Here is a 24,161-nt window from a genome sequence, read left to right on the forward strand (position 1 = left end):
AAAAGGATAGTGTGTCAGGGTGTGATTGACACTTTTACAGTGTTACGGAGAGACTCATAAAACTTTCTGTTAATTTAAATAATGTATCATAGTAATCTATAATATAACTGTAGCAATATAATAATTCACCGATGATATCAAATAGTTTTAAAGAACCATCTCACAAGATTCAAGTACTCAAAATTTGTGGTCATAGAGGGAAAACATAATCGTGCATGTGGATATACAATGTTTTGTATATATATATATTGTATTTTTATGTAAGGTAAAGGTCATTCCCTAACCTTTTAAGGTCGTTTGGGGTGTGGGTGGGGAGGCAATGCCATCCACTTTCCCGTTTGTATGTGTCCACGTGTATCTGTGAGTGCTAGAAGGAATATTAGACGAGAGGCGATGAAATTTTTTTTTCTTAAAATGCAATTTAAAAGAAATTAGATTAAAACTCGTTTTATCTTTAGAACAAGCCTATCGTTATTTCCTGGTTTTGTTGGTTCAAACATTTCCACATGTCAGCCTTCACTGAGATACGACAGACGAGGTTATCCTTTCCGGCAAAAAGTTTATTCCAACTTAACTAGACCCTTGACAAGCAGCCTTTCAAAGTTTGCTAGGCCGCTGGAGGGTCCGACCTATTGATCCCGGAAGGTGTTGACTGAGGTCGAGAGGTCAAGCTTGTTTCCATGCTACGCGCACGTCAATCACCCCTTGTCAATGACCTTTTCCTGTCACGTGTCTGGGCAGCATCCAATCATAGGGTCGCGGAGAGCGGCAGCCTCTGACGTGATTTTGATGTTCGGTTATATGGACTGGTGACATCATCCTCCCACTTACTTGGCTCCACTAGACAGAAAATAATATTTTTTTATCGTTAACTGGGGTAAGTACACTACCCTCTACTTTTTCCCATAATCTGAAAATCTGTTTTCCTGTTTTCGATTGATCTAGTGCAGATGCTAGGTCATGCTCAATGGATACAGTCACCTGCACAAACAAATAAAACAATTTTATTTTTTGAACACACTTTTATTAATTGCACACAATATATAAAAATACCTTTCATTACATCCATTTAAAAACACTTTTCATTCTTGAAACACATTCTTTCAGTACATAATGGAAGACAAGAGTAGGGAATATCAGAAGTGGGGAAAGAGAAAGAAGATGAAAAAGAACTAGTGAGGAATCCCAGCTTTTACTATTTGTCCTCATATTAATAGTTCAAAACATTTAAATCAGCTTAATCTTCGAGAATCTTACTTCTATAATTACAAGAGTAATTGTTAATACAGTAAAATTTTCAGTGACACTGCAACATCGAGTTAATAAAATCGTAACACAGGATAGAGAATAAAATACTATCTGCTCTATAAAAATAAATTTCCAACCTTGGATTCCATTTAGTTCTTGCACCCTCTGCGGCTTAAAATAGTTTTGTCTAAAAGTAGAACCGACCCTGTATGTAGCTTATGTTCTCTACATGTTATCCCGATGAACGTGGAGTACCTGTCCATGATTGTCCCTACACTTGAAATTCTCTGAGCAGATAAGCATGATTCATTTCTTCATATCGCGAAATCGCTGAGACATCAAAGTAATGCATTCGGTTTGCTATTATATGATATAATAACCAATGACTGTGCAAGGCGCGGATGCCACATTTTTAGGACACTAGGAACCTTTACTTGCAGCAGTCAAGCGACGTAAGCAGGTGGTCACGTGACCCGGAACTAAGCCTTGTCGAGAGGAAGAACTGGCTTCCGAACATCAAAGACTGGTTTGGTCGTCCTGTGCTCACTATCGCTCACAACAGGCGATGATAAGACTGCGAAACATAACATCATCTTGGCTGTCTGCTCAGCAAACGACAACCCTGCCTCCCGACTCTTTAACCTGCGTCATCTTGAGGACACATGGACGGTAGACAGTTGGCTCTCAACGCATTGCCTACACACCACTTGATGTTATCAACTGCATCCACCCAGACGTTTTTCGTGCACTTATTATTTTTCTACCTAATCAGAAATATTTTAAACATTTTTATGATCATTTGTAAAATTCATTGGTTTCTGCATCATTATAGATAAGCTGTGAGTGCGAAATGTTGCCAAAACAAATGTCGCTGAATCAGAGAACTCTTTCTTGTAGACAAGGAAGTGAGCGAAGGGGAAATGCAGTGGATGTAGGATGTACTTAGCTCAATGAGTCATCCCCTGATCACCCGGTCATAAGTGCCGCTTGCTTTACCAAAAATAGTCGGTCAACTCCCCGGGCGCTTGACAGTTTCCTCTTGACGCAGGAGTTGCTGACCCAGCATCTTTCAAAGCCTCCACCATTTTGTGTCAACGCAGCAGGCGGCAAGATGGCGTCTGTGAAGCTTACAAATATTATTCCTATCGGTCGATTTATTTGTTTTATATGGAGCATAAAACCTGTAAGCTGACAAACAGATATTATGACATTAAGAGGACAACTGAGGACAACAAAATCTCTATTAAAAAAAATAAATAAAAAAGCTGAATATTGATGTTTAAATTCGCTGCATATTTTCCTGCGTTATTATTCGTGTTTCACACTTAAAACTCAAAGAACCGAAAAGAACAAAAAGACAGTAGAAAAAGACATATTAAAAATACGAAAAAAAAGTAAAAAAGAAGGAAAGAACAAATGACTTTGATTGAATGAGAAAGGAAAGGAATAAAGACGATCCCGACAATATTAAGAGTTGGATGCTTCCCGGTCCGTGTCTCCGAAGAGGACAAATATCGGTGTGATTGTTCGACTGTACAGCTGATGTCACTACCTGTGGTGTACTGGGTCGTCACGCTCAAGGTTGCTGTGATTAGGACGGGAACACTAGTCCTGCCTGTGATGTCATATCTGGCATTATCACCATGACCAGTATCGCAAACTGTGATTATCAGCACCGTGTGCTTTGAAAGTATAGCGACGCTTTGATGATGATTATTATTATAAGGAGCGGAGAGGATGATGAAGATGATGATGGCCTTCAAGGCTTATTACCCGACGTGCATCTTCGAGTCGTTATAAGGTCATCTTATAATGGACAATCACCTCTCTGCACTGTTGTATCAACTTCTCGTGCGAAATGTTCATAAATCTCCCATAGAGACGGCTGTAACGACATTCCAGCGGCAGAAAAGGAAAGAAAGAGGGAGAGTAGAGAAGCAAAAAGGGCGTGAAGTGACCTTCACCAAACCTGCAGGGTCTGCTGCCTACCTTCGTTAATTTCGAGTTGGGGGGTGGATGAGAGAATCTCTCTGTGTGGTAGAGGCTTTAGCTGGCGGCCTTCACCTTGACAGAAGGGCTGGCGACAATGGAAAGTGCATTTAACGTTTGATCAGAGCATCATAAATGAGTTGTTTGTATGTCAGTCGGTCAGTTGTACATCACACATACCTTCGCTCAGTTATGCATGCTTTCACATAATCCGCACAAGCTCAGTTCCTCCGCCTCAGTTGCTGACTCACTTGCTCACCCTCCGAAACACCGTAATAAGCTCAAAAGCTACCAATTTTCTCGTTGTGCTAAACTCGCGCAAACATGCACCAAGACATAACAAGAACTACAAACGGGACTGAAGCATAGCGTCTGTTTTCTACTCTGTTTTCTATACTCTATCACTTCATACATATTCTACCAACTCAAAGCTGTATCCATCCCAGGCACACTGTTATCAAGTGTTTTCATATGTTTTGTAGGGTTTGGGGAATAGTGATGTGTGTGTTGGGGGAATAGGTGAGGGAAAGGCAGTCTGTAGCTTACGTTTTTACTGTCAATGTATATGTCATCCAGTTATCGAAGATAATAACAGATTTGCATTCCTCAAAACGCAACGCATTTAACCATGACTAAATCTCGATAGACACAAACGATACTTTAAAAAAAAAAGCAAAAAACTTGTCAACCCCAGAAGAATTCCAGGGATTTTTTCCTGAAATAGAAAAGGCAGTCCGCGAAAGTATCCTCGCGACAGCGTTCTGATCACCCGCAGCAGCTGCAGCCGTGCTGCGCTTGATGTTGCGTCGCGCGGTGGGAAGGGGCCTTTAGAGAACGAGCCTTGAGCAACCTCGTGTTCGCATTTTCTTACGAGCGCAATACTTCCCCGTGTCACTCGCTCGCCGGCCAGCCTCGTGTGCGCGTCTGTGCGTGTGTGTGCTTCGGGTTTAACTATCTTTGCTCGCTGCAGCCGACTCGACCGACAGACGGGAGGGAGGTGGGGGAGAGAGCGCAGAGTCTGGTCTGACCTTCCCCCGCCAAATGCTGTAACTCATCCGTGCTTTCCCCATCCCTGTCTCCTACTACTCAAGGGCTGAAGCACTGGGTGAGTGTGAAGATCGTTAGACGAAGGACCCGGCAGCAGTATGACTGCTCGACTAGCAGCATTCCCAGCCATGGACCGGCACAAGAACGGATGCAGCAACGGCGCCACACCAGGTTTGTCTCCCTTTGTGCCATTTCATTTCTTTACCTGTTGCTGGTGTCTGTGATTTCCACCACCATCCTCTCGTTTATCTTTCATCTATATTCATTTTGTCGATGTATTGCTGCTGCTGGTGTCGTCGTCGTCGGTAAAGAAGACGGTGACTGTGATGCTAATTGCGTGTAATAGGAGAAGAGATGCTTTGCAGGGGCGTTACCCGGGGCGTTGAACGCTGGTGTAAGGTCACCGTAACTGTGTCACAAGGGCTATTGATCATGACATGTCAGCAGATTTAGCATGTGTCACTCCCGCAGCACAGTCTGCAGGAACGAGCCTGGAGATTTTACATCCCAACGGAGCAGTGATTTTCATGAGTCTGAGCTCACGTTTGTGTGCAGTGTTGTTTATTTAATTATTTATATCATATCGTCTACGGCGGGTGCTGATCGGGTCACAGCGTTCGGCGATCGTCGTGGGAAAATCGGGGGATGACACTGAGCCACGTCAGTCATCGATACGGAAGAGAAAGAAGGACTTTACGGGTGGGTTTGTCACAGGCGGGGTATGTTGTGGGTCTTTCCCACATAGACTTGGAGCGCAAAGGTTTCCTACAGTCAGTACTAGGACTTTCATACATCTTTTCTGCAGATGTTTTAGTGTGGGGGTGGGTGGGAAATGTGTTGGTAGGCGGCATAATTTGTTACTTTTCTTTCTTGTTATCGCTTATTGTTTCGGTAAAGCGGGTAGTCGAATGGTTAAAGCACTGAAAGTCTGAGAACTATGTGGCACAGCGAACTTCCCCAAGTCTACCAGACTCATAGAAGATGGTGGGTAAAGCTAAAGCAGCAAGAAGAGACAGGCACACCGACTCCCTCCCCCACCCCTTCACAAAAATCTGGCTCCCAGAAAAGCAAATTCCTTAACACCTCATTCCCCAAATGACCTAAACAAATATTAGCGTACTACTTTTACCTATTGTCTCGTTTATTATTAGCCATGTGTACGCTGTTACTTCTTGACAATCCCCATTGTTACAAGTCAGCCTCTTGGCGCTACATACCCGTTGCAGATATTATTTCTGGTGCTTTTCACTTACCTCTAACAAAGAAACAAACTACAAAACAATGCACATAAAAGCTCCCATTATCTATAATCAAGAATGTGTAGTTCATTTAAGTGACGACTAGATTCATTATAGTTCCATGTAAAGTCCCATCTATATTCATATCATTAGGCGGACAAGGGAGTTCTCTGGAGCGCAGGGAGGTCAGCGTTTTTTTAAGCGACGAATGCTGTTAAAGGAAGAAATTATAATTTCCATGGTATTACAGAAAAGCTTTACAGTGCTTGTATTGCTGACGCCATTGCGTGAATTTATGAATATGACAGGAGAACGCCCACATTATCCGCGGTGCTGTATTTTTAAGTGTCTAGCTGCCACACCTAACCTGCGGGAGAGAGAAAGGGGGTAAAGTGGAGGGACCGGAGGTGAAGGTTAATACCTTGATCCCTGACAGCACCCCATTCCTGGGATATTTCGCACCTTTCTTGAAGTCAGAAGTCACACGCTTTATGCACAGGAAAACAGGGACAAACACACCGACACATGTTTCGCATGTTTCTGTTTAGCTATTCCTCCTGTTATTACGCACGGTGGATATATTTCTCAGTGAAATAATGATATCCATGTTTATGATCACATTTTTAAAAACCTCTATATCTAAAACTAGATTTATCCATGTCTCAACGAAATACTTGGAACACGTTTCAAATTTCGACCAGGAGACGGACGACATGTCTCTCGTTCGTGCTTCTGTGTCTGAACTTGAAAATCAAACCTTCTGGTTTTTCACGCATCTAATCATGAAAACGCGAATAACTTCTACTTGAATGGGGATTGCCGCCCTTCACTTTTTATATTTATTATTGTGACTCTTGAAAATTTTTCTTCCAATTATTAACATTGTTGCTTCAATGGGTGTCGTGTTTAATTATGAATTCATATTAATTATTTATTTTGATCTTATTTACATTTTTTTAAAGTGTGTTATGTTATTTATATATACAGTTTGCACAAATAAATTACTTCCTATTATGTTATAATTCAGATTCATGTGTAACTGGCGCTAGTAAGTGCTACTTATATGAGAAAGAAAGACAAGAGGAGTGAGAGAGAGAGGGAGAAGCCGAGCTTCAATTACAATCTTTGAAACTCACTCTTTTCATAAGCTGATAATAGTTTTTAAAAAGAAATCAAACAGCTTATTCAGCAAAGGATTAAAATAAGCATCACTTCTAGAGACAACATAAAACAGAAACTAACCTGAACCCGAGAGTAATGGCTCTTCCTTCTGTGTCTCTGCTTCGTTCTCGTCTGCTCTCGATTTCCTATTTTTTACTTCGTGTGGTAACAAAGCAGTCATGTGAAATATCTAACATTCATAAATGTATGCCCTCATGAAATTCCAGGCTGTGGCACTAGTTTGAAATTATTCCGATGTCATTCCTTTCATTCTTTTTGGTTGCTAGATTTAAAAGTGATCTTTTCTCTTTGAATCGCATCCATATCTCTCGAACCTATTAAAAAAAATTGATTTCTAACTCTATTCTCTACATTATCTGTGTGTATGTCTTCCATCATGTGTATATTAATTGATTAAGTAGCCCGTCCTTCCACCTCCGCCACTCCGGCATAATGACAATATGACAATAAAAAGCAAAACTAAAAATAAACAATACCTTCGAGAGGAAATAGAGGATGAAAGAAGTACATGAAATGCTATCATGTTTAAGAAAGACTACGGGATTAAAAGAGGCAAATAACTATTAATGGCGCAATGAAAATATAAAACACAAAAAAAAACATCTACGGATTTTTAAGCAGTAATTGAAATATCAAAATACAAAGTGTGCCTCTCTTCTTTGTCATGTAGATAAGACCAATCCAGTATACAGTGGGGTAGGAAGATGTTCAACTTTGAGGGTGGGATGGGCCGGCAACTCCATGGTGACAGTGAACGATGTTCACATTCTTGTCCCCCCAGCAACTCTTTTTGAGCAAGCGGCTTCCCCCCTTAACTCCCTGCTTCCTACTCCTCTTGCATACTGTGAGCCAAGTTCCTTTATTACATAAGACAATGGATAGATAAGGAAAGAAGATAGTAGCGGATAAATAATACAAGACAATAATTCATAACCAGCAACATTACTTATTCATTTTACGAAAACAAACACAAACGTCCGCTCCCTAAATTTAAGTTAAAAGCCAACTCCTACAAACTATATATCTTACTTGAAAATGCTGAAGTCCTCTTGCACCCCACCTCTCAGCCCTTTACCGAGCAATCCCTGTTGCCTGGCGGAGCTTCCCCAGTTATATAACCATAAAACTATAAATGAGATTTCTGAAAGTTTATGATGCTGGCGTCTAGGCAGCGGGGATTGAGAAGGTAGCTAGTGTCGGCGGACATGTGGCAACCGTGGAAACCGAGAGGCTGACCGATGTAGTGGACTGGAGATCTCTACCGCAGAAGCCCACGTCTGTGACTGGCATGGACTACATGACAGGTGCAGTGGACATACTTCATGACAGCCTGAGCACCCACGGAAAAAATAAGGATCGAGTACAACAATCTTGACTGGTTGCCGGGGCAAGTGTTGTAATAAGGGAAATACTCGTGGTGATGCTAGTAGCAGTATTATTCACGGTCATATTTACGGCTAATGACAGGCAATTATTTTGATTATTTCAGACGAGTGCCTTAGTAGTGCGAGACAGAGTCAGCGAGACGAAAACCCTCATTCCTCGAAGATGACCGTGCTGAGGCGGTTCGCTCACAGTACGCTGTCGCCTGTCCTTCTGATGCTGTCCACACCTAACTGGGTCATGCTGGTCTGGTTCACTGCTTTCCGTTGCGACGGCAGTTACGCATGTGTTGGTCAGCTTTTCCGAGAAAGGTAAGGGAGTACTGAGCACGATTTGTAGCACTCCTCAGAAGCTAGCGTCCTCCACCCCTCTGAACCGATCACAAAAGTTTATTTAGCGCTATATCCCAGTCAATGTCAGTATGACTGTATTTTACAAACACAAAAAATATAAAGAAAAATATACACAAAAAAGAAAATCTTCCCTGAAGTCACCCTCCAATGCAAACTTACATATACCAGTAATGACATGTAATGTAATGTCAAAACTCTCTCTCTGTGAGATGATTTTCTATGTGCTGTGACCACAAAAATAATATTTCCAAACTCTCGTCTATACACTCTTATGACTATGTACAACATTCGTACCTTGATGATGTACAATAGTCTTCCATTTGTTCTCACCACGCAATGGTTCAGGCACTCTTGGGGCGAGAGTGATGTCACTTCGCTAACTATAGGAGGTGATTACCACTCCGTCGCTTTTCGTCTTTTCCTGTTAATCTGAGCTCAAGATTTTTGTGCAATATTGAACTTTGCATCTGTAATGCAATTTCATATATTCCTGGATTTAATTGTGTGCCTGTGCCACTTTTCTTCTTTTCTACAACATTTTATTTCTACTGCCCGTCAGTAGCATCTTGCCATAACTTACATTTTACATTCTGTCTCAAGCGAAACCTTCAACCACACGCTCGTGCTCTTGATGAAACGTGGCTCACCTCTGCGCTGTACCCTCACGTTCTGACTCCTGCCCCCTTTACCCGACCTTCGCACCCCACTTCTCTCCAAAACATCCCCGCACCTCCATCCTGTCACTAGTCGACCCCCTCCCGCTCTCCTTTGGTCACGGGGTTGTCACCTGCCCAGTAATTACCTGTACCTGTCCTCTGTGTGTATATGCGTGCTAGGTTCCATACTATTATATATGTTTATAATGTTCCATACTACCATAGTATAAGTGTCTCACTACCGCCCACACTCCCTGACACTGCACGAGCATTACGTGACGTAAAGAAAACGTAATGTGGCACAGCAGCAGCAGTAGTAATTAAAATAACAGAATCTGATAGTTTCATTAAGAACTTGTATTACACGTCCATGGTTTAATTGACTTACATGCGGCGACACAGCGTCGTCTGCTGCTTCTATTTGTAGAAACTTGCTCGTAATGGCGTTAGGCCGGCAGGCGATAAGAAAGTTAATATAAACGCAATATTACTGGCAAAAAAAACTAAGGTTCAAGTTGGGAAAAAATATCTCAGTAGGGGAGCTCTTTCAACTTGGCAAGAAAAAAAAATTCGGATTGTTGGAAGCAGCGAGATTGAGACGAGGGGAGACAAACGCCCAGTTCGATATAGTTTACAAGAATTATTTCCCCTTAAGCTTCGCACGCACTTAATCAGTCCTAGTGTTTCTCGAGTTGCTGGCAATGTTTTAACACTTGAAATAGGTGAAGGTCTTAGCCAGCACCTAGCATGCGAACCTTAAATGATGTGTAGGATTAAACTTAGATGTAAAGAAGAAGTTTTGTGAGCTTTGAAGATATAAACCAGCATGTGCCGTCTGGTCAAATTTCTAGGTTTTACAGTTTGGAGGGGCAAGAAACTGGTAATGGAAGGGGTCAACTTTGAGAGATAAATAAATTATAGATATATAAAAACACGTTGAATTAACTGCTGTATTTATCCTTTATTCAAGATCGTTCCTCGGGGACTTGCTTATATCTGGAGCCAAGTGAACGCACCTACCCCATTGATTGTATTCACACTGGCCGGGTACGTTGTGTTCGCTCTGACCGTCATGCGCATTCTACCCGGGAAAACAGTATACGGGCCGGTAACCCCTAAAGGACACGTACCCGTATACAAGGACAACGGCTTCGCCTGCTTCGTCACCACCATGGTAACCTTTTGGCTTCTGACTTTTGTCCTGAAGACATTTTTCGCTGTCTCGCCCACCTACATCTTCGACAAATTTGACGAGGTGCTGGTGACCCTAAACATCTTCAGTCCTATTTTCTGCGTGTTCCTGTATCTGAAAGGCCGTCTGGCACCTTCCTGCACAGACGGTGGCTCCTCGGGCAACATCATCTTCGACTACTTCTGGGGCATGGAGCTGTACCCGCGAGTGCTGGGTTTCGACGTGAAGGTTTTCACCAACTGCCGCTTCGGTATGACCGTGTGGCCACTCCTGGTCTGCGTCTTTGCTCTCAAAAGTTATGAGCTTTACGGCTTTGTGGACAGCATGTTCGTCACCACGACGCTTCAGCTGGTTTACTGCACCAAGTTCTTCTGGTGGGAAGCCGGCTACATGAACACCATTGACATCATGATGGACAGAGCCGGCTACTACATCTGCTGGGGTTGTCTTGTGTTTGTTCCTGGTGTCTACGCTTCGGTCTCACTGTACATGGTCAACCACCCCGTCCACCTGGGCCTCCCGCTGACAACCTTCCTCCTGGCGCTTGGTGTCCTGTCCATCTACATCAACTACGACGCGGACAAGCAGAAGCTGCAGGTGCGGAGCTCGGACGGTCGCTGCCTGGTGTGGGGCCGCAAGCCCAGCATCATCCGGGCCAAGTACGTCTTGGACAGCGGCGAGACGCGGGAGTCGATCCTGCTGGCATCCGGCTGGTGGGGGCTGTCGCGCCACTTCCACTACATCCCCGAGATCCTGCTGGCCTTCTTTTGGTCGGTACCGGCTCTCTTCCATGACGTCATGCCCTACACCTACGTCATCTATCTAACGACGCTGCTCATCCATCGCAGCTTCCGTGACGAAACAAAGTGTTCCAGGAAGTATGGCTGCTTTTGGAAACAGTACCGCGATCTGGTTCCACACAAGTTGTTTCCATTTATCTTTTAACACACGTATTAACAAATTTAAACTGAAAAGATTTGTAGCTGACATGCTTTTGTGTGTTGCTCTTTACTTTTTTAATTTTGAGGGTTAATAGTAAGCAAATGTAGTACATAAGGTTTAATCTTTTAAACCATATTCTTTATTAATGTATACATATATACAACTTTTACATATAATTATTGTTTTGTGCATTTCTTTATGTATTTATTTAGTCCAAGAAGTATTAAAATCTGCCAGTGATAGCGTAGTTTACATCTGTGTTGTACTGGAGTAAACAACCAGACAGAGCCGGCAACAGCTGTTTCAATCATAACAATGCAATTAAGAAAGTACAATCACTGAAGATACTCCAAAATAATTACAATCACTTACTGGTCACTTGTTGTTTAATGTGCTGAAAGCTGGTGAAAATTAGATAGTAAATGAAACCAGTTCAATGATTACCTCAACGAGCTGAACCAAAAGAAGAGAAAACTTTTATCTTTGATGGGTCAAGGTAATTAGAAGCTCTATTTGAAATTTTCATGCATATATGACCTATGTGTCTGTTGAGCATTTATGCATACGCTCGTGTATAGCATTTTTTGTGCAAAGTAAAAGTGCAACATGAAGTGTAAGAGTTACACTTACATTGAACACTGACCTGCTAAAACAGGTTGCGATGGTGATTATTCATGAATGTCAGACAACACAGTCAAAATACCAAGAAAGTGTTTTACTTTGATTCACTTGTAAGAGATAGGTAATCGTGTAAAGAGGCCAAAAGTGTATGCGCTATATATACAAATATTTTTCAAAAAGTAATGCTTGATACGTCCTATTGTAGTGAGCACTTTTGTTCTTCATTTTTGTCTGGGTAATGTTATGTCCAACTGCTTGCGACACCTATAAAAAAAATGACCCCCTTTCCACCTACATCAGTAAGCGGTTATTACTCTTGTGTTTTCACCAACTAGGAAGTAATCTCCTTTTCTCCCTATACAGAAGAGCTCATTCTTAATATATAACTTTTTTCATAGCGATGAAACTTAAAGACAAGCTTCATTGGTTAAAACATGTGGGGTAGATTTTATTTCTAAATAAAAATGGCGTAATCTGCTTTCAAGTTGCTTAACTAATGAACACAGGAAGGAGTGGAGTAAATGCACTCATATTTTAAGCAGTAGATAGAAGTTCAGTGCATGCTTCTGGCAGGCGAGTGGTAAAGCCCCCCATTTACCCAGAAGAGATAGGTACCCGTTTGATGTTAGAAAATAAAGAAGGGTGGCGTAATGAAACACACCGTTGGACCTTTTTCTTTAGAAATCTCATATGAAATTAAGATCCTTTTTTTTAAGAAATGAAAACGAGGAATTAAAATAAAAATGTCCCACCCGTTTCGTGCAGTGGAAGAGTTAAATGTGTTCAGAATAAACTCATTTGTGATTCTGTGTACTATATGACGACGTTTTACCTTTACGTCTGACAAATGGGCATTGCTTGAAAACTCTCAGTCTTTCAAGTCGTCTTTCTTCCATCGCAGAACAATGAAGTATTGGCTAAAATAAATTTCATTTGAGATTCTGGAAGATGTTCATTTTTTGAGAGAAAGAGAGAGATGGACGGAGGAGGGAAAAACTTACATGTGTGCATGTGTGTGTGTGAGAGAGAGGTGTGGTGGTAATGATCGTGTATTCTACAGGTGCGCATATGTATATTGATCCTTCTGCCCGACGGTAAGAATTCCTCTTTCCTGGCAAGAGCTTCAAAAAAAGAAGAAAATAAAAAAAGACTAAGTCAGAATGTTACCTCAAAGTCTAAGGATCTTAAGCTCTGGATTCTTCCATCAGCATGGCTGCCCACATTACATCAAATTTACAGCAGTTACAGTTACAACCTTGTCTAAAATAGTCACCGAGAATTTGCAGAAATGTGCGAGAACACAACAGGATCATCATCGTGGCGCATCGCCGTCATCCGTTTGTGAAAGACTCCTATAATTTAACTTTAAACTTTTGGTTCTACTGCTCACTTACTTCTTACTACTGCTATGAAGATTTTGGATGACATAAGACGCAAGATTTTTTCCCGGTGTTTTCAGGCTTGATTCACTGGAAAACACAGTGTGTGGGTTTTGTTTGTTTGTTGTTTTTTTTTTTTGTTGTTTGTTTGTTTTTGTTTTGTTTGTAGCCTTAGCAAAGCTCTTCTAAAGAAAAATCTGCATGTATATATTTAGAGAGAGAAGTGAGGAAGAGCTTTGAGCCAGTTTCATCTAATCTTCTCATTCAAATTACTCAAGAGTACTACGCACAACACTACTGGCTGGAATACTCAACACGAGCATTTATTTCAGATGAGACATGTTTCAATGATGACAGATAAAGCTGTTAATAATACTTCTGATAAAATATGGCAATGACGTCAGGTCGGGCAATGTCAACTCAAAAGTGAGATGGAAGTGAGCATGAAAAGGATGACGAACACAAGGAAAAGAAGACGATCGATGACGCGGGCGATTTCACGCCACTCTCCACCTTGAGGCAGGCAGCGATCTGCTGGGAATCGACCCGGGATGAGTCGAGTACTGCGAGTGACCTCCCTTGCTTCCAGAGAGTCGCCTCCCTTGAGCGACGACGCGTCAGCATCGGCGTCAACAGTTTCGCTGCCGTGTTTGAGGTTCAGAAATGGCGGTTGTTGTTCGACGGGGGGATACATGTCCATGCACAACCAGCGTCGTAAGCCACACCGACCAAGGAAGATCTTAATAAATAAATAAAGGTCTCTGTTTAGACTCAAGTGACTAAACAGACCGATTTCAGTATTTACATACTAGCATTTTTTAAAATTTAGTCTTTAATAGGATCTTTCTGCTGAAACTCTATCAAGCTACGAATTGTAGTAAAAAGTTTGTTTGCTTGCTTTTTTGTAACTAAATGTGATTATTTTTTGTACAAACAATAATACATTTCATGCAACAGAAAGAAAAATATGTACATTAAAAAATTTAACAACTCTAAATGGGTAAATGCTTTGATATGCACGCACGCATCACTGATAGACACAGACCCACTCACCGTAGACAGCCACGAAGGAACGTGTTTGCGGACAGCTCCTCTTGATGCCAGCGACATGACAATGGCGGCCATGGTGATGCTAATGCTAGTTAGTGCCAAGCTGGCGACGCTGAAGACAGCTGTCAGCATGAAGAGGTTGTATTCGTTACTGTCAGTTAAAGTTTTAATGGACGACGGTCAACACACACACACATAGAAAAAGAAAACTGTGTGCACTCTTATCTTCTCACCCAAGATTCTGATTCAAATAATCAGGTTATGCTTCGAGAATAAGAAAGTAAAATTACAGATGCTAGAACTAGAAAAATCTGCAGGCAAGCAAAATAAGAAATAAAATAAACAGAAACAAAAATAAACCCTTACGAAATGACAAAGGGAAGCTGAGAAACAAAAATTAAAGTAAGCTGATGCATGATTGGAAGGTACAGCAACTAGGCAAGCGAAATAAATATATGTATAAAGGTTGTAAGGGCAGACAGGCCCATAAAAGAGATGGCAGACAGACTGCAAAAATTATATTACAAGTATTTCGCCATACCAATCCTGGGGACTGATCCGTGGCTGCCATGCACCATGTCGCAGATAGTCCTCAGACATAAGCAGATAGACACTTGCACCACAGCCCCTGCACGTAATCAGACGTTATACATTCCACCAGTATATAGCTGTTTGTTGTATTTAAAGTATTTATCGCAAAGTAATGATCAAAGGAAAATAAATTCATAAATCCAGTAACATAATTATCAAGGGCTTAACAGTCTCACTAAATGTGGATCAGTCTTATCAAGAGTTTTCAGATTTTCCAAGAATTGTCAAACTTACCAAGCGTTATCTTGGCTGAAGAATCCGCAGGAAGCAGAAAGACGCAGGGGACGAGCATGGCCAAGAGAACGACAGGGCCGACCACCAGGTACTGGTAAAGCTGAGACCGTCTGACGAGGCTGATCACAATCTCGACGTCATGCGCAGGATCCAGCAGTGACACCTGGCGAGCAGCGTAAACACTCGCTAGTCTAGAATGTTCCATGTTCTTGACTTCTTATTTTATTTATTTATTTTTGTAGCCTGGTGCACAAATTATTGCTTGACACTAGATAGATGACTGATTCGATGGCAGTTGCTAAGCTGCTCAAATGTAGGTAATTTAGCCTACTACTTATCATTAGCTTTAAATAAAGCTAGCACCTACTTTGCTTTCCACCTGGCTGTTTATAGAATTCTATTGTTTTATGTTTATTTATTTACACCGGATAATGTTTCACTTTTCTGATTTTTTTATTTGGTAAGAAGTGGGTAGGATTTTATTTACAAGTTTTTAGTATGTATAGCATTTCGTCACCTATACACGGTGTACCGCTTACCCTAGCAGCATCGGAAACCATAAGCTCAAGGGGTCCACCAAGTTTGTCTTGATCCGACTGTGATACAGGGGGTCAATCTATCGCAATGCTTGACTCGTGGGGCATGGCGCTGTCAGCGCATGCGCACATAAGCCAAGTTCCACGCTCGCCGAGGCGAAACCAGAGTGCGGGAGATCATGCCCACATATAGGGTCGTGACCCCTAACAATGGCAATGACTCTTCGCCATGGCGTGCTACATACGACCACATGCGTGCAGGCAAAGCCGCCATTTTCAAATGTGTGAGTCTACACTTTTCCCAACAGAAAAGCTTCTCAAGCGGTCAATTTCTATACTGATACATGTGTTCGACGCTTCGATAACAGTACGTATAATTTTTATACTCTATATTAACATAGTTATTGAGATTTTAACTACAGAAATGTCCAAATTTAATGCAGAATATCATTCTAAGAGAAAAAAGATTAAAGAGTACACATTAACGCAATAAATGCACAAGTTTTCCAGACAGAGGTAGAAATCGTGCTCAGCAGTTCTGAACGCTTGCATTTGATAATTCTTTAGCCGTTAGCAATGGAGAGAATTTGGAGCTGTCAGAATTTCCTCAAATTGCGATTACGAAAGTGGAACGTAACAGAGCTTCGACAGTTCCGTCTGTTTACTGGTACGATAGCGTTAAAATGCCAGGTTTCTTCGGGCAGTATAATATTTTTTTCTCTTATTTATTGTGGGTTTGGTTTTTTTTTTGTCTTGCAAGTCCTGGGCTGTGTGTGAACTATGCTGATTATTAGGCTCATAACCTTTCATGTTTATTTGTTCAAGAAGCAGTGTTTGTATGGTAAAGGATTTTTGGTGTAAAATGTACTTGCTTTGTCACATATTGCTGATAATGTTGACAGATTTGGTCCTTTGGACTCTTAACTCTGCCTCTCAATTTTATAACTTTTAGGCTAGCTTAAACGACTTTTTCAAACACCAAACTTTCCACTGCAGCAGCTAATTAAGAATATTTGTCAAAGAGCAGCATAAGGATTGTGTTCCCAGTGGTGAACCAAAAAAAAAAACTTATATAGATAGCCCATTGACAACTGATTGTGACTGGAAGTATCATTTCAGACAACTTTAATGGTCTTTTTCAACAACAAATCATAATAACTGCATAATGGTCAATAATTTATTTTACTGTTATTCTAGATAGCTGGCTGCTGCATTTTAAGATGAAAGTGGTCACAGGTGTGCAACTTCCCACTACAATCTATTGAACCAGATGCAAGCTTCATTAATTAGAGCTATAAAGCTGATTCCTCATGTCCTATGCTTCCAGTTCTCCTGCACAAGTCATTAAGTAAGTGCAATTTACTTTTTGATTCATAATATTCATAATCCTTGTGCAGAAAGAAAATTTATGAAGCATGTGACCATTAATGGTCAAAATGATTTCTATGTTATTGTGTGCTGCAGATTTAAGGAAGGAGAAAAAGATAATACCTGAACTGTTTGAACACAGTCATTACACCACAGATAGTGTAGCTTTTGTTGTGATGCTGCACTATGAGTGTGTTATTATTATACTTTTGATCTTGATTTGTGAAATCTTATTTGCCTTCTATATTTATTTCCATGCAGGTAACTACCAAGAATCTAGCTGAATCTGCAAGGGACAAAAATGTCGGAGGTGGAGAGTGATGACAAAAATGCTCCCACTCAACCCAAAAGGATACGGATAACTCCGATTAGATTTCGGTCTGTTTTCATTTCCTCTGCTTAATTTTAGGGAATTTTTTTTGGTGGACATCATGTAGGGACACAAGGCTGTGTCCTCTTTCTGGTAAAATAGCATACAGTGATAAACAAGTTTTGTACAATAACAATAAAATGTTCTTTAAAAAAATGTTAACAACCTATCAGCAGCTGACAGTTTTAAATGTACTAAGCTGAAAAAAGTTTATGCAAATGTATTCATTTGACACAGGGATGCACAGCTAACAGCGAAGGAGAGAAGGATGCCGAGGAATCACTATATGCTGACCATTCAGTTATGCAGCAATGTCCACCACCATTGCCATACTCTTTGCCACTAGTGGTTGGCACCATCTCAAGGGTGTCCCCAAGTAGCAGCTTTCAAAAAAGGACTGTTTCACCTTTGCCTTCACACCCCCAGCGCCTTCCGATTCCATTGTCTGGTTTTCAGCCTGCCAGCATAAAGACCCATAACCCTTGGAAGGTAATTTAAAGCCATTTTGTTTATAATCATTTTAGCTTTTTTTTCTTCTTACCCTTGGCCAAGAGTTATGAACAGTGCTTTATGAGTTAAACTGGAAGAGGAAAATCCCAGCCTTTTGCCATAGTGAAAAAATTTGAAACAAATATGGATCACATATCAAATAGATATGACAAATGGTAAAGAGTAACCAAAATTAATGGTATTTCCAGGCATTGTGAACTATAGCAAAGCTAGCAAAGATCAGTATTTTACATGTTTTCTGCTATTGTGTTTCTTAGGTTAGAACTAAACTAGAGAAAGTTGGGGATGCAACAACTGTCTCTTCTGGAAGAGATGAAGAATGATACAAACAACCTTAAAAGGATGTTTACATGGATGGAGGAACAAGAACAGGAAAGGCAAATGACACGGGAAATCTGCCAGAGGGGTTCCAGTCTCCCTTAACAATCAGCAGAAGATGTAGAGAGTCTTGAGGGAGATATGAAGACAGACCCATAAAAAAGGACATGCTTGTATGTGCTTTATTCTGATTTGTTAGTAGGAGGAGTCAAATCTTTTTATCTGATTCCCTTTAAAGGTTTCCATACCATACCATTCATTGTATAAAACTAATGACATGTTTGCAGTACTAAAAAGTAATAAAGGCATTGTTATGGTGGCATTGATTAGAGCAGATAGTAAATTTTCTGTACCCACTTTTGCTTGGTTGTATGAAACTTCCTGAATTGTTGCTGTCTTTTTTTTTTTGGGGGGGGGTGTCTTTAAATACTAGTTGTCATAACAGGTATTATAATGTTGCCCACTGCAATTTTTTTTAAATGATGTGTATTTATTTTTGTCTGTTTTCAGGAATGCCATTCGGTGATGCGTCGGGCTTCACATTAAAGCATGTAGTGAGGGGCATTCTATCTGTGCTATTTTCAACTGAGTTGGCCTGATCTTACAACTTCAATGGGACTCAAGAACCACCCCTTCATTTTACAAACAGTTCAGGGTAAGGATTTAAATATTTGACTCTGTGTGTGTGTGTGTGTATACGGTACATTAATACATGCCTGTCATAAAATAGGACTGTTTGGATTGTTTCTTTATCTTTTAGTTATGAACCTTAACCTTTGACTCTGCTAGGTGCAGACAAGAATTTTCATGAGTCATAAAAAAAAAACATGACAGGAAGATAAATCAGGCCTGGAGAACTGTCCCTACCTCATTTTATTGTGATTGAATTACATTGCCAAAATAAAATATGGACACATGTTTACGCAATTTCTAGTGACTGTAGTCCTTTAATCAGCTGGTTAACACTGTGTAGAAAGGAATTAAAATGACAGTTTATAGACATCTTTACAGTTCCCATGTATTGGGATTGTTTTTGAAATTAGAATTTCCAGAGTTTTTCTGCCTATAGAAATTCTAACTGAAATTCAAATGCAGTTCCACTTGTAGTTCTTTCTGTTTATAACGCTTTAAATTTTTATGCCACTTTACATATCAGTATAATTTGCTTGTACCTTTTTGTTTCACATTATATTCTGGATTTTAGGGTCAGTAACCTACAATTAAGTGATTACTTTTTTATGCAGACCTCATATTCTTATATTTGTTCTATTTTTAGATGCTGCAAGAAAAAGTTATCCTGAAGCTACAGATGCTGACTTGCATGCATCAACTTGGTTAGCTGGTGCTAGGGATCAAGAGAATGGCAGAAGGGAAAGGGTTGAGCACAGCCTATACGTCAGTTAATTGTTCTGGGGTGGAGAACAAGTAAAGCTGTGCAACTTTCTACCTACAGTTGTAAAATTCTTGTACATAAACCTGCATATACTAAATCTGGATTTATATAATTATATAAAACTGTGCTGTGATTATTATTTACTCTAACCCATTAATTTATCAATGAGGATATTTTCACCCGATCCAATAAGAGATGTGTTGTGGTAAATTCAGAATCATTTATATGTTTACAGTTCTTTTCTAATACCTTCTAAAATTCTTGAACATAATTGTGTTTCAAACATGTGTTTGATGGTTTCCTTTTCTTAGTGATAAAGGTGCAATTTAAAATTTTAATCTGTTTTAAAAGATTGTAGTTAATACCATAAGCTGCAATCCAACCTAGAACCTTTTATAGTTAATTTCATGACTTTGATTTATTTTTCGAAATGTCTATTAAAGCATCACTCTTTTTTGACAGCAATTCAGTTCATACTTATCATTTGATATATTGTCATAGATCTTTGAACCTTTTCTTTGGGAAATGTAATTAGTGTTAAGGAAACTGCAATTTAATTTTAATTGTTTTGTCAATGGATACATGGTTTTGCATCGTTCTACAACTTATAATTAAATAACGAATGTTGCATTAATATATCAAGAGGAAACATCTTTTATGTATGCAAACAGACAATGCTTTAAAAAAATTATATATATTTTTAAAATTATTTTTTTTTATCAGTTTGCTTTTTATCCTTATTTATGATAACATTTTTACCTTGATAAATGATAAATTGTTTATGTATACAAATGAGACAATGCTTTAAAAAATTTTTTATATTTTTAACATTATTTTTTTATTAGTTTGCTTTTTATCCTTATTTGTGATAATATTTTTACCTTGATAAATGATAAATTGTTTATGTATACAAATGAGACAATGCTTTAAAAAAAATTTTATATTAAAAAAAATTTTTTTAGTTTGCTTTTTATCCTTATTTTACCTCAATAAACGCCAATAAATGACAAATCATGTTTGTTTGTTTTTTTATAACATTTTGCACTTTTGTGCACTCTTTTGCTGCTTGTTATATATATATAATTATTGCAAAATACACAAATTATTAATCCATTTGATATTGGTATTTTTTAGGAATTTTGGCATGTCTTGATTTAGAAATATGTAAATCAGGATATGCCGAAATCCCTAAAAATACCAATAATCTGAAGATATAAATAGTGGGATATATAAAAAAAAAAAAAGATGGGACGTACCCATGAGCCATCAGGGTTGACTAGCGGTCACAAGGGGGAGAGAAGCGTCCCACGCTTGTTTCACAGGTAAAACCGACATGACCCCGTTGTTACGGCCCGGTTTCACTTTCGCTATGGGTCGGACGCCATTTTGCCACATGGCCCCCGGATACTCAAGACATGTGTCCCACCTGTAGCCAATATTCCTTTGCTGCTGGGGTACATGGCCTTCCTCTGTAGTCTCTAAGACCTTTAACTCTTCTGCAAGGATTACATAACATACCCAACTAAGAATTATAAGGCGTCATGGCCACAGTGCTTCCCCATGCTTACCTCGTCTCCTAAAAACAACCATTCATCAAGCAGGCTTGTGTCCACGTGATCTTGCGCCGAACCAATTAACGAATCCGGCAGCGACTTTGAGATGTGGAAATGAACAGATTCGTCCAGACTGATGCTCGAACCGAAAGCGAGGGTGCACGTCTGGGTGTCGTAGGGAAAGTCCGAGAGATCCATGCGGCAGCGAACGTTCATCATGACGTCACAGGTCCACGTGACTTTGCCGTCATTCTCGACTGTGGCGTGCTTTCCAGTCAACAGCTGATAAGACACCTGGTTCCTAGTATTTTTGAAACATCGAGAAAGCTGTGCCACTGTAATCTTTTTTTCTGACAAAGGGGATGTAATGCGCGAGTGATGTAATAAGTGAAAGATGGATAAATAGGCGAAAGAGAAGAGGCCGAGAGATGATGCTGGGAGCCAGTATTGCCCAAACCTACAATCTTTCATGCTGCTAGAAGAAAATTGCATTCTACAGAGCTGGGATAGATGTAACTGAGATCACTCTGAGAGAGAGAGAGAGAAGTGGGTGTCTTACCCGCCAAGGAGGCCAACATCCGGCGTCCATATCTGGGATATTGGTAGGCTAAGTCCTGCGACACCTCCATAATCAGTCGCATTCCACTTCAGGCGTGGGTCTTGCCATTTCTGCCATAGCATCATTTTTAACAGCTTGCTTGCTTACAATGACGAGCAAAACAAGACACTCGAATATATAACTTTTTCAGGAAAGGTAAATTATTTATAATACGGCGGAATCCTTTTCCAGCCGAATATTTCCAGGAACTTACGGGTCAAGCGATGTTCTCAAAAATGCGTACTGGAGGCTCTTTTCACAACTCATCCAACTCCATCAAGACCGTAACGTGTCTGCTGCTGTATTAATAATACTTAAATTTTTATTTTTTAAAATATGTAATGTTTCCTTACAAGTGTCAGCCTTTGAGTAACATCCAAGATACCAGTTGATGTGACCTGAAACAAAACAAGGTTTATGCGTAATCGTGCTGTAACATTGTAAAAGGTATATACATGTATTTATTTTAAGATAAAACGAATGAAAGATGCTTAGTGAAATAAGACACTAAGTAAGAGCTAGATGATAAGATTCTTTTGTTAACCTCATCCCTGTTGCTATCTTTCAGTTCCTCCTTTTCCACCACATTTTTTTTAACTGAGCAAAAAAGAAAAAAAATAGAAGCAGCAGCAATCGCTTTTTTTTAAGTACGCCTGTTCCTGAAGGCCCTTTCTAATCGGACGAATATAAGATGAATGTTTGATCAAAGTTTTGCGAAGCTTTTTTTTCTATAATTATACGCTTGGTCAAAAGTTTGTTCCATATTAAGAAAAGGGTTCAGAAGGATGCACCGAGGTCAGAACAATCACAAAAGAATTTAGTTTAGTCTTTGTTAATCTTCGAGGAGCAATAAGGTCACAATCACAAATTACAAAACTGAAAGTCCCCAAAACGATGATGGAAACTAAGAAATGGCGACGACAACGACAAGGAGAAAACCCAAGTTTACTACTGACCAGACCAGCGACAGCGGTCACCGCAAGCTGCACATCGACGACGACGGAGTCGTTGTGGGCGGCAGCCGGTCGTAGATGCCTTACGTAATGGCGGTCTTCCAGCAAATGTTGATACAGATGAGTCTCATGGTCCAGGTTCACCGCTACTTCCGCCTCATGAGGGTGCGCTGTACAGAAGCACATAGAAACTTTTTATGATGAAAATGACGACGACGGCGATGATGTGAGAGGTTCACATTGCACCACATTTCTCGCAAGAAGGAATCAAGCTATACTGAGAACAACCCAATTTTAATTTTCTTACAAAACGTAACTTCTGTTTTTAAGAACTCGGAGCTTCTCCATCTGCTTGCGAAATAAAAGGGTTAAATATACTTAGTAGTAAACTAAGTCGCATGTATCAATCGAGGATGTAAAAATTAAGTTTTCGGCACAAACTGGAGAGAACTACATGGCAGGCTTTTTCTTTTTGAATCATGGTGTAATGTAGTATTGTATGGTATTTCAGGTCTGCTAAATAAATAAACACTTCCTCTATTGCGTGACTGCACGAAAATTTATCCTGAGTTGCCTCCTGGAATGTGACAGGAGTGATATGATGCGTGCCACTGGTATGCAGCACTGACAAAATTTCAAAAGAATGTAGAATTTTATAAATGGAGCGGAGAAATATTCGTGAGGCTGTTGGTGGAGACTGTGACAAGCATCGAAACAAAAACGTGCAAAATCCGAGTATCTCATATTAACCCTGTTCAACATAATTTCTACCGCTGTCTCTTCTCCGCGTGGATTTGCATACCTTACAGTCTTACCCTCTCAACAAAGAACGTCTCCAATAAAATATGTGTACCTGTTGCAGGTACTAAACAGCAGATAAATGTAGATAAGTAAGCGACACTAAAGATCCGACAGGTGTCCCGCGCCATCTTCACTGGTCGCCCTGTCCGCAGCGCGCGCCACCTGAGACTGAAGATCGCCATGAACTGCGCCAGGTGCACATCCTTTGCCCAGAACAGGATGTTTGTTTTCCAAACAAAGGCTCTGCAAGTCAAACATGGCCGCCAAGGACGCTAAATACAAGACTTGTGTGACGCTATGTTCTCAGTGTCGCGTCCTTTACATCAAAAACAAGTTTTTTCACCCTTCAGCATCTCACTCATCGTTCGCTCAAACACGCACTCATGCAAACACGCACAAGTGCTCTGTGCGTCATTCATCACGAATGTCAACGTAAACTAGTTTTTATAGATTTACCTAATACACGTTTATTATGTTTTTCATGAGTGTATTTGCTGTGTAGTACCACAAAGTAGAACTGGGTACAATTCTTAGGAATTCCTCCATTCAGTTTGCTTGAATAGAAAGACACATATATTACGGATCTTCAGAGTCGCACATATTTTGAAACCTTCACATACACACAGGTACGCACTCGCACAGGTAGAATGAAAAGG

The 24,161-nt window shown here is 40.2% G+C and overlaps 2 protein-coding genes across 3 annotated transcripts; one reads left to right on the forward strand and one right to left on the reverse strand.

Annotated features, from left to right (window-relative positions):
• The first annotated feature begins 4,131 nt into the window (after positions 1-4,131).
• Positions 4,132-12,795, forward strand: LOC112574092 (7-dehydrocholesterol reductase-like). 2 transcript variants are annotated; one of them, XM_025254951.1, is made up of 3 exons: positions 4,133-4,455; positions 8,194-8,398; positions 10,067-12,795. In XM_025254951.1, exons 2-3 carry the CDS (start codon positions 8,372-8,374, stop codon positions 11,231-11,233), a joined length of 1,194 nt encoding a protein of 397 aa, XP_025110736.1. In that variant the 5' UTR covers positions 4,133-4,455; positions 8,194-8,371; the 3' UTR covers positions 11,234-12,795. The 2 variants fall into 2 exon arrangements, with proteins under 2 accessions (XP_025110737.1, XP_025110736.1); XM_025254952.1 differs by lacking the exon at positions 8,194-8,398 and having other exon boundaries at positions 4,132-4,455.
• A 631-nt stretch (positions 12,796-13,426) lies between these two features.
• Positions 13,427-23,802, reverse strand: LOC112574086 (neuronal acetylcholine receptor subunit alpha-10-like). Its single transcript, XM_025254943.1, has 9 exons — positions 23,558-23,802; positions 22,708-22,874; positions 22,105-22,149; positions 21,713-21,822; positions 21,169-21,454; positions 15,106-15,268; positions 14,822-14,908; positions 14,284-14,402; positions 13,427-13,969 (listed from the first exon to the last, which is right to left on the reverse strand). Exons 1-9 carry the CDS (start codon positions 23,685-23,687, stop codon positions 13,646-13,648), a joined length of 1,431 nt encoding a protein of 476 aa, XP_025110728.1. The 5' UTR covers positions 23,688-23,802; the 3' UTR covers positions 13,427-13,645.
• Between the last annotated feature and the right edge of the window lie 359 nt (positions 23,803-24,161).

Source organism: Pomacea canaliculata, linkage group LG10 (assembly GCF_003073045.1).
Source record: "Pomacea canaliculata isolate SZHN2017 linkage group LG10, ASM307304v1, whole genome shotgun sequence".
NCBI classification, from domain to species: Eukaryota; Metazoa; Mollusca; class Gastropoda; order Architaenioglossa; family Ampullariidae; genus Pomacea; species Pomacea canaliculata.

What these genes read in the sequence shown, in the direction of transcription:
- LOC112574092 (XM_025254951.1), top strand. Translation starts at nt 8,372, where the DNA reads ATGTGTTGGTCAGCTTTTCCGAGAAAG. An exon ending in GGTCAGCTTTTCCGAGAAAG is followed by an intron (nt 8,399 to 10,066) that starts GTAAGGGAGTAC and finishes CCTTTATTCAAG; the next exon opens with ATCGTTCCTCGGGGACTTGC.
- LOC112574086 (XM_025254943.1), bottom strand. Translation starts at nt 23,687, where the DNA reads ATGGCGATCTTCAGTCTCAGGTGGCGCGCGCTGCGGACAGGGCGACCA. An exon ending in TTACTCAAAGGCTGACACTT is followed by an intron (nt 21,823 to 22,104) that starts GTAAGGAAACAT and finishes ATGCTATGGCAG; the next exon opens with AAATGGCAAGACCCACGCCT. An exon ending in GGTTGTTTTTAGGAGACGAG is followed by an intron (nt 15,269 to 21,168) that starts GTAAGCATGGGG and finishes GCTGCTCGCCAG; the next exon opens with GTGTCACTGCTGGATCCTGC.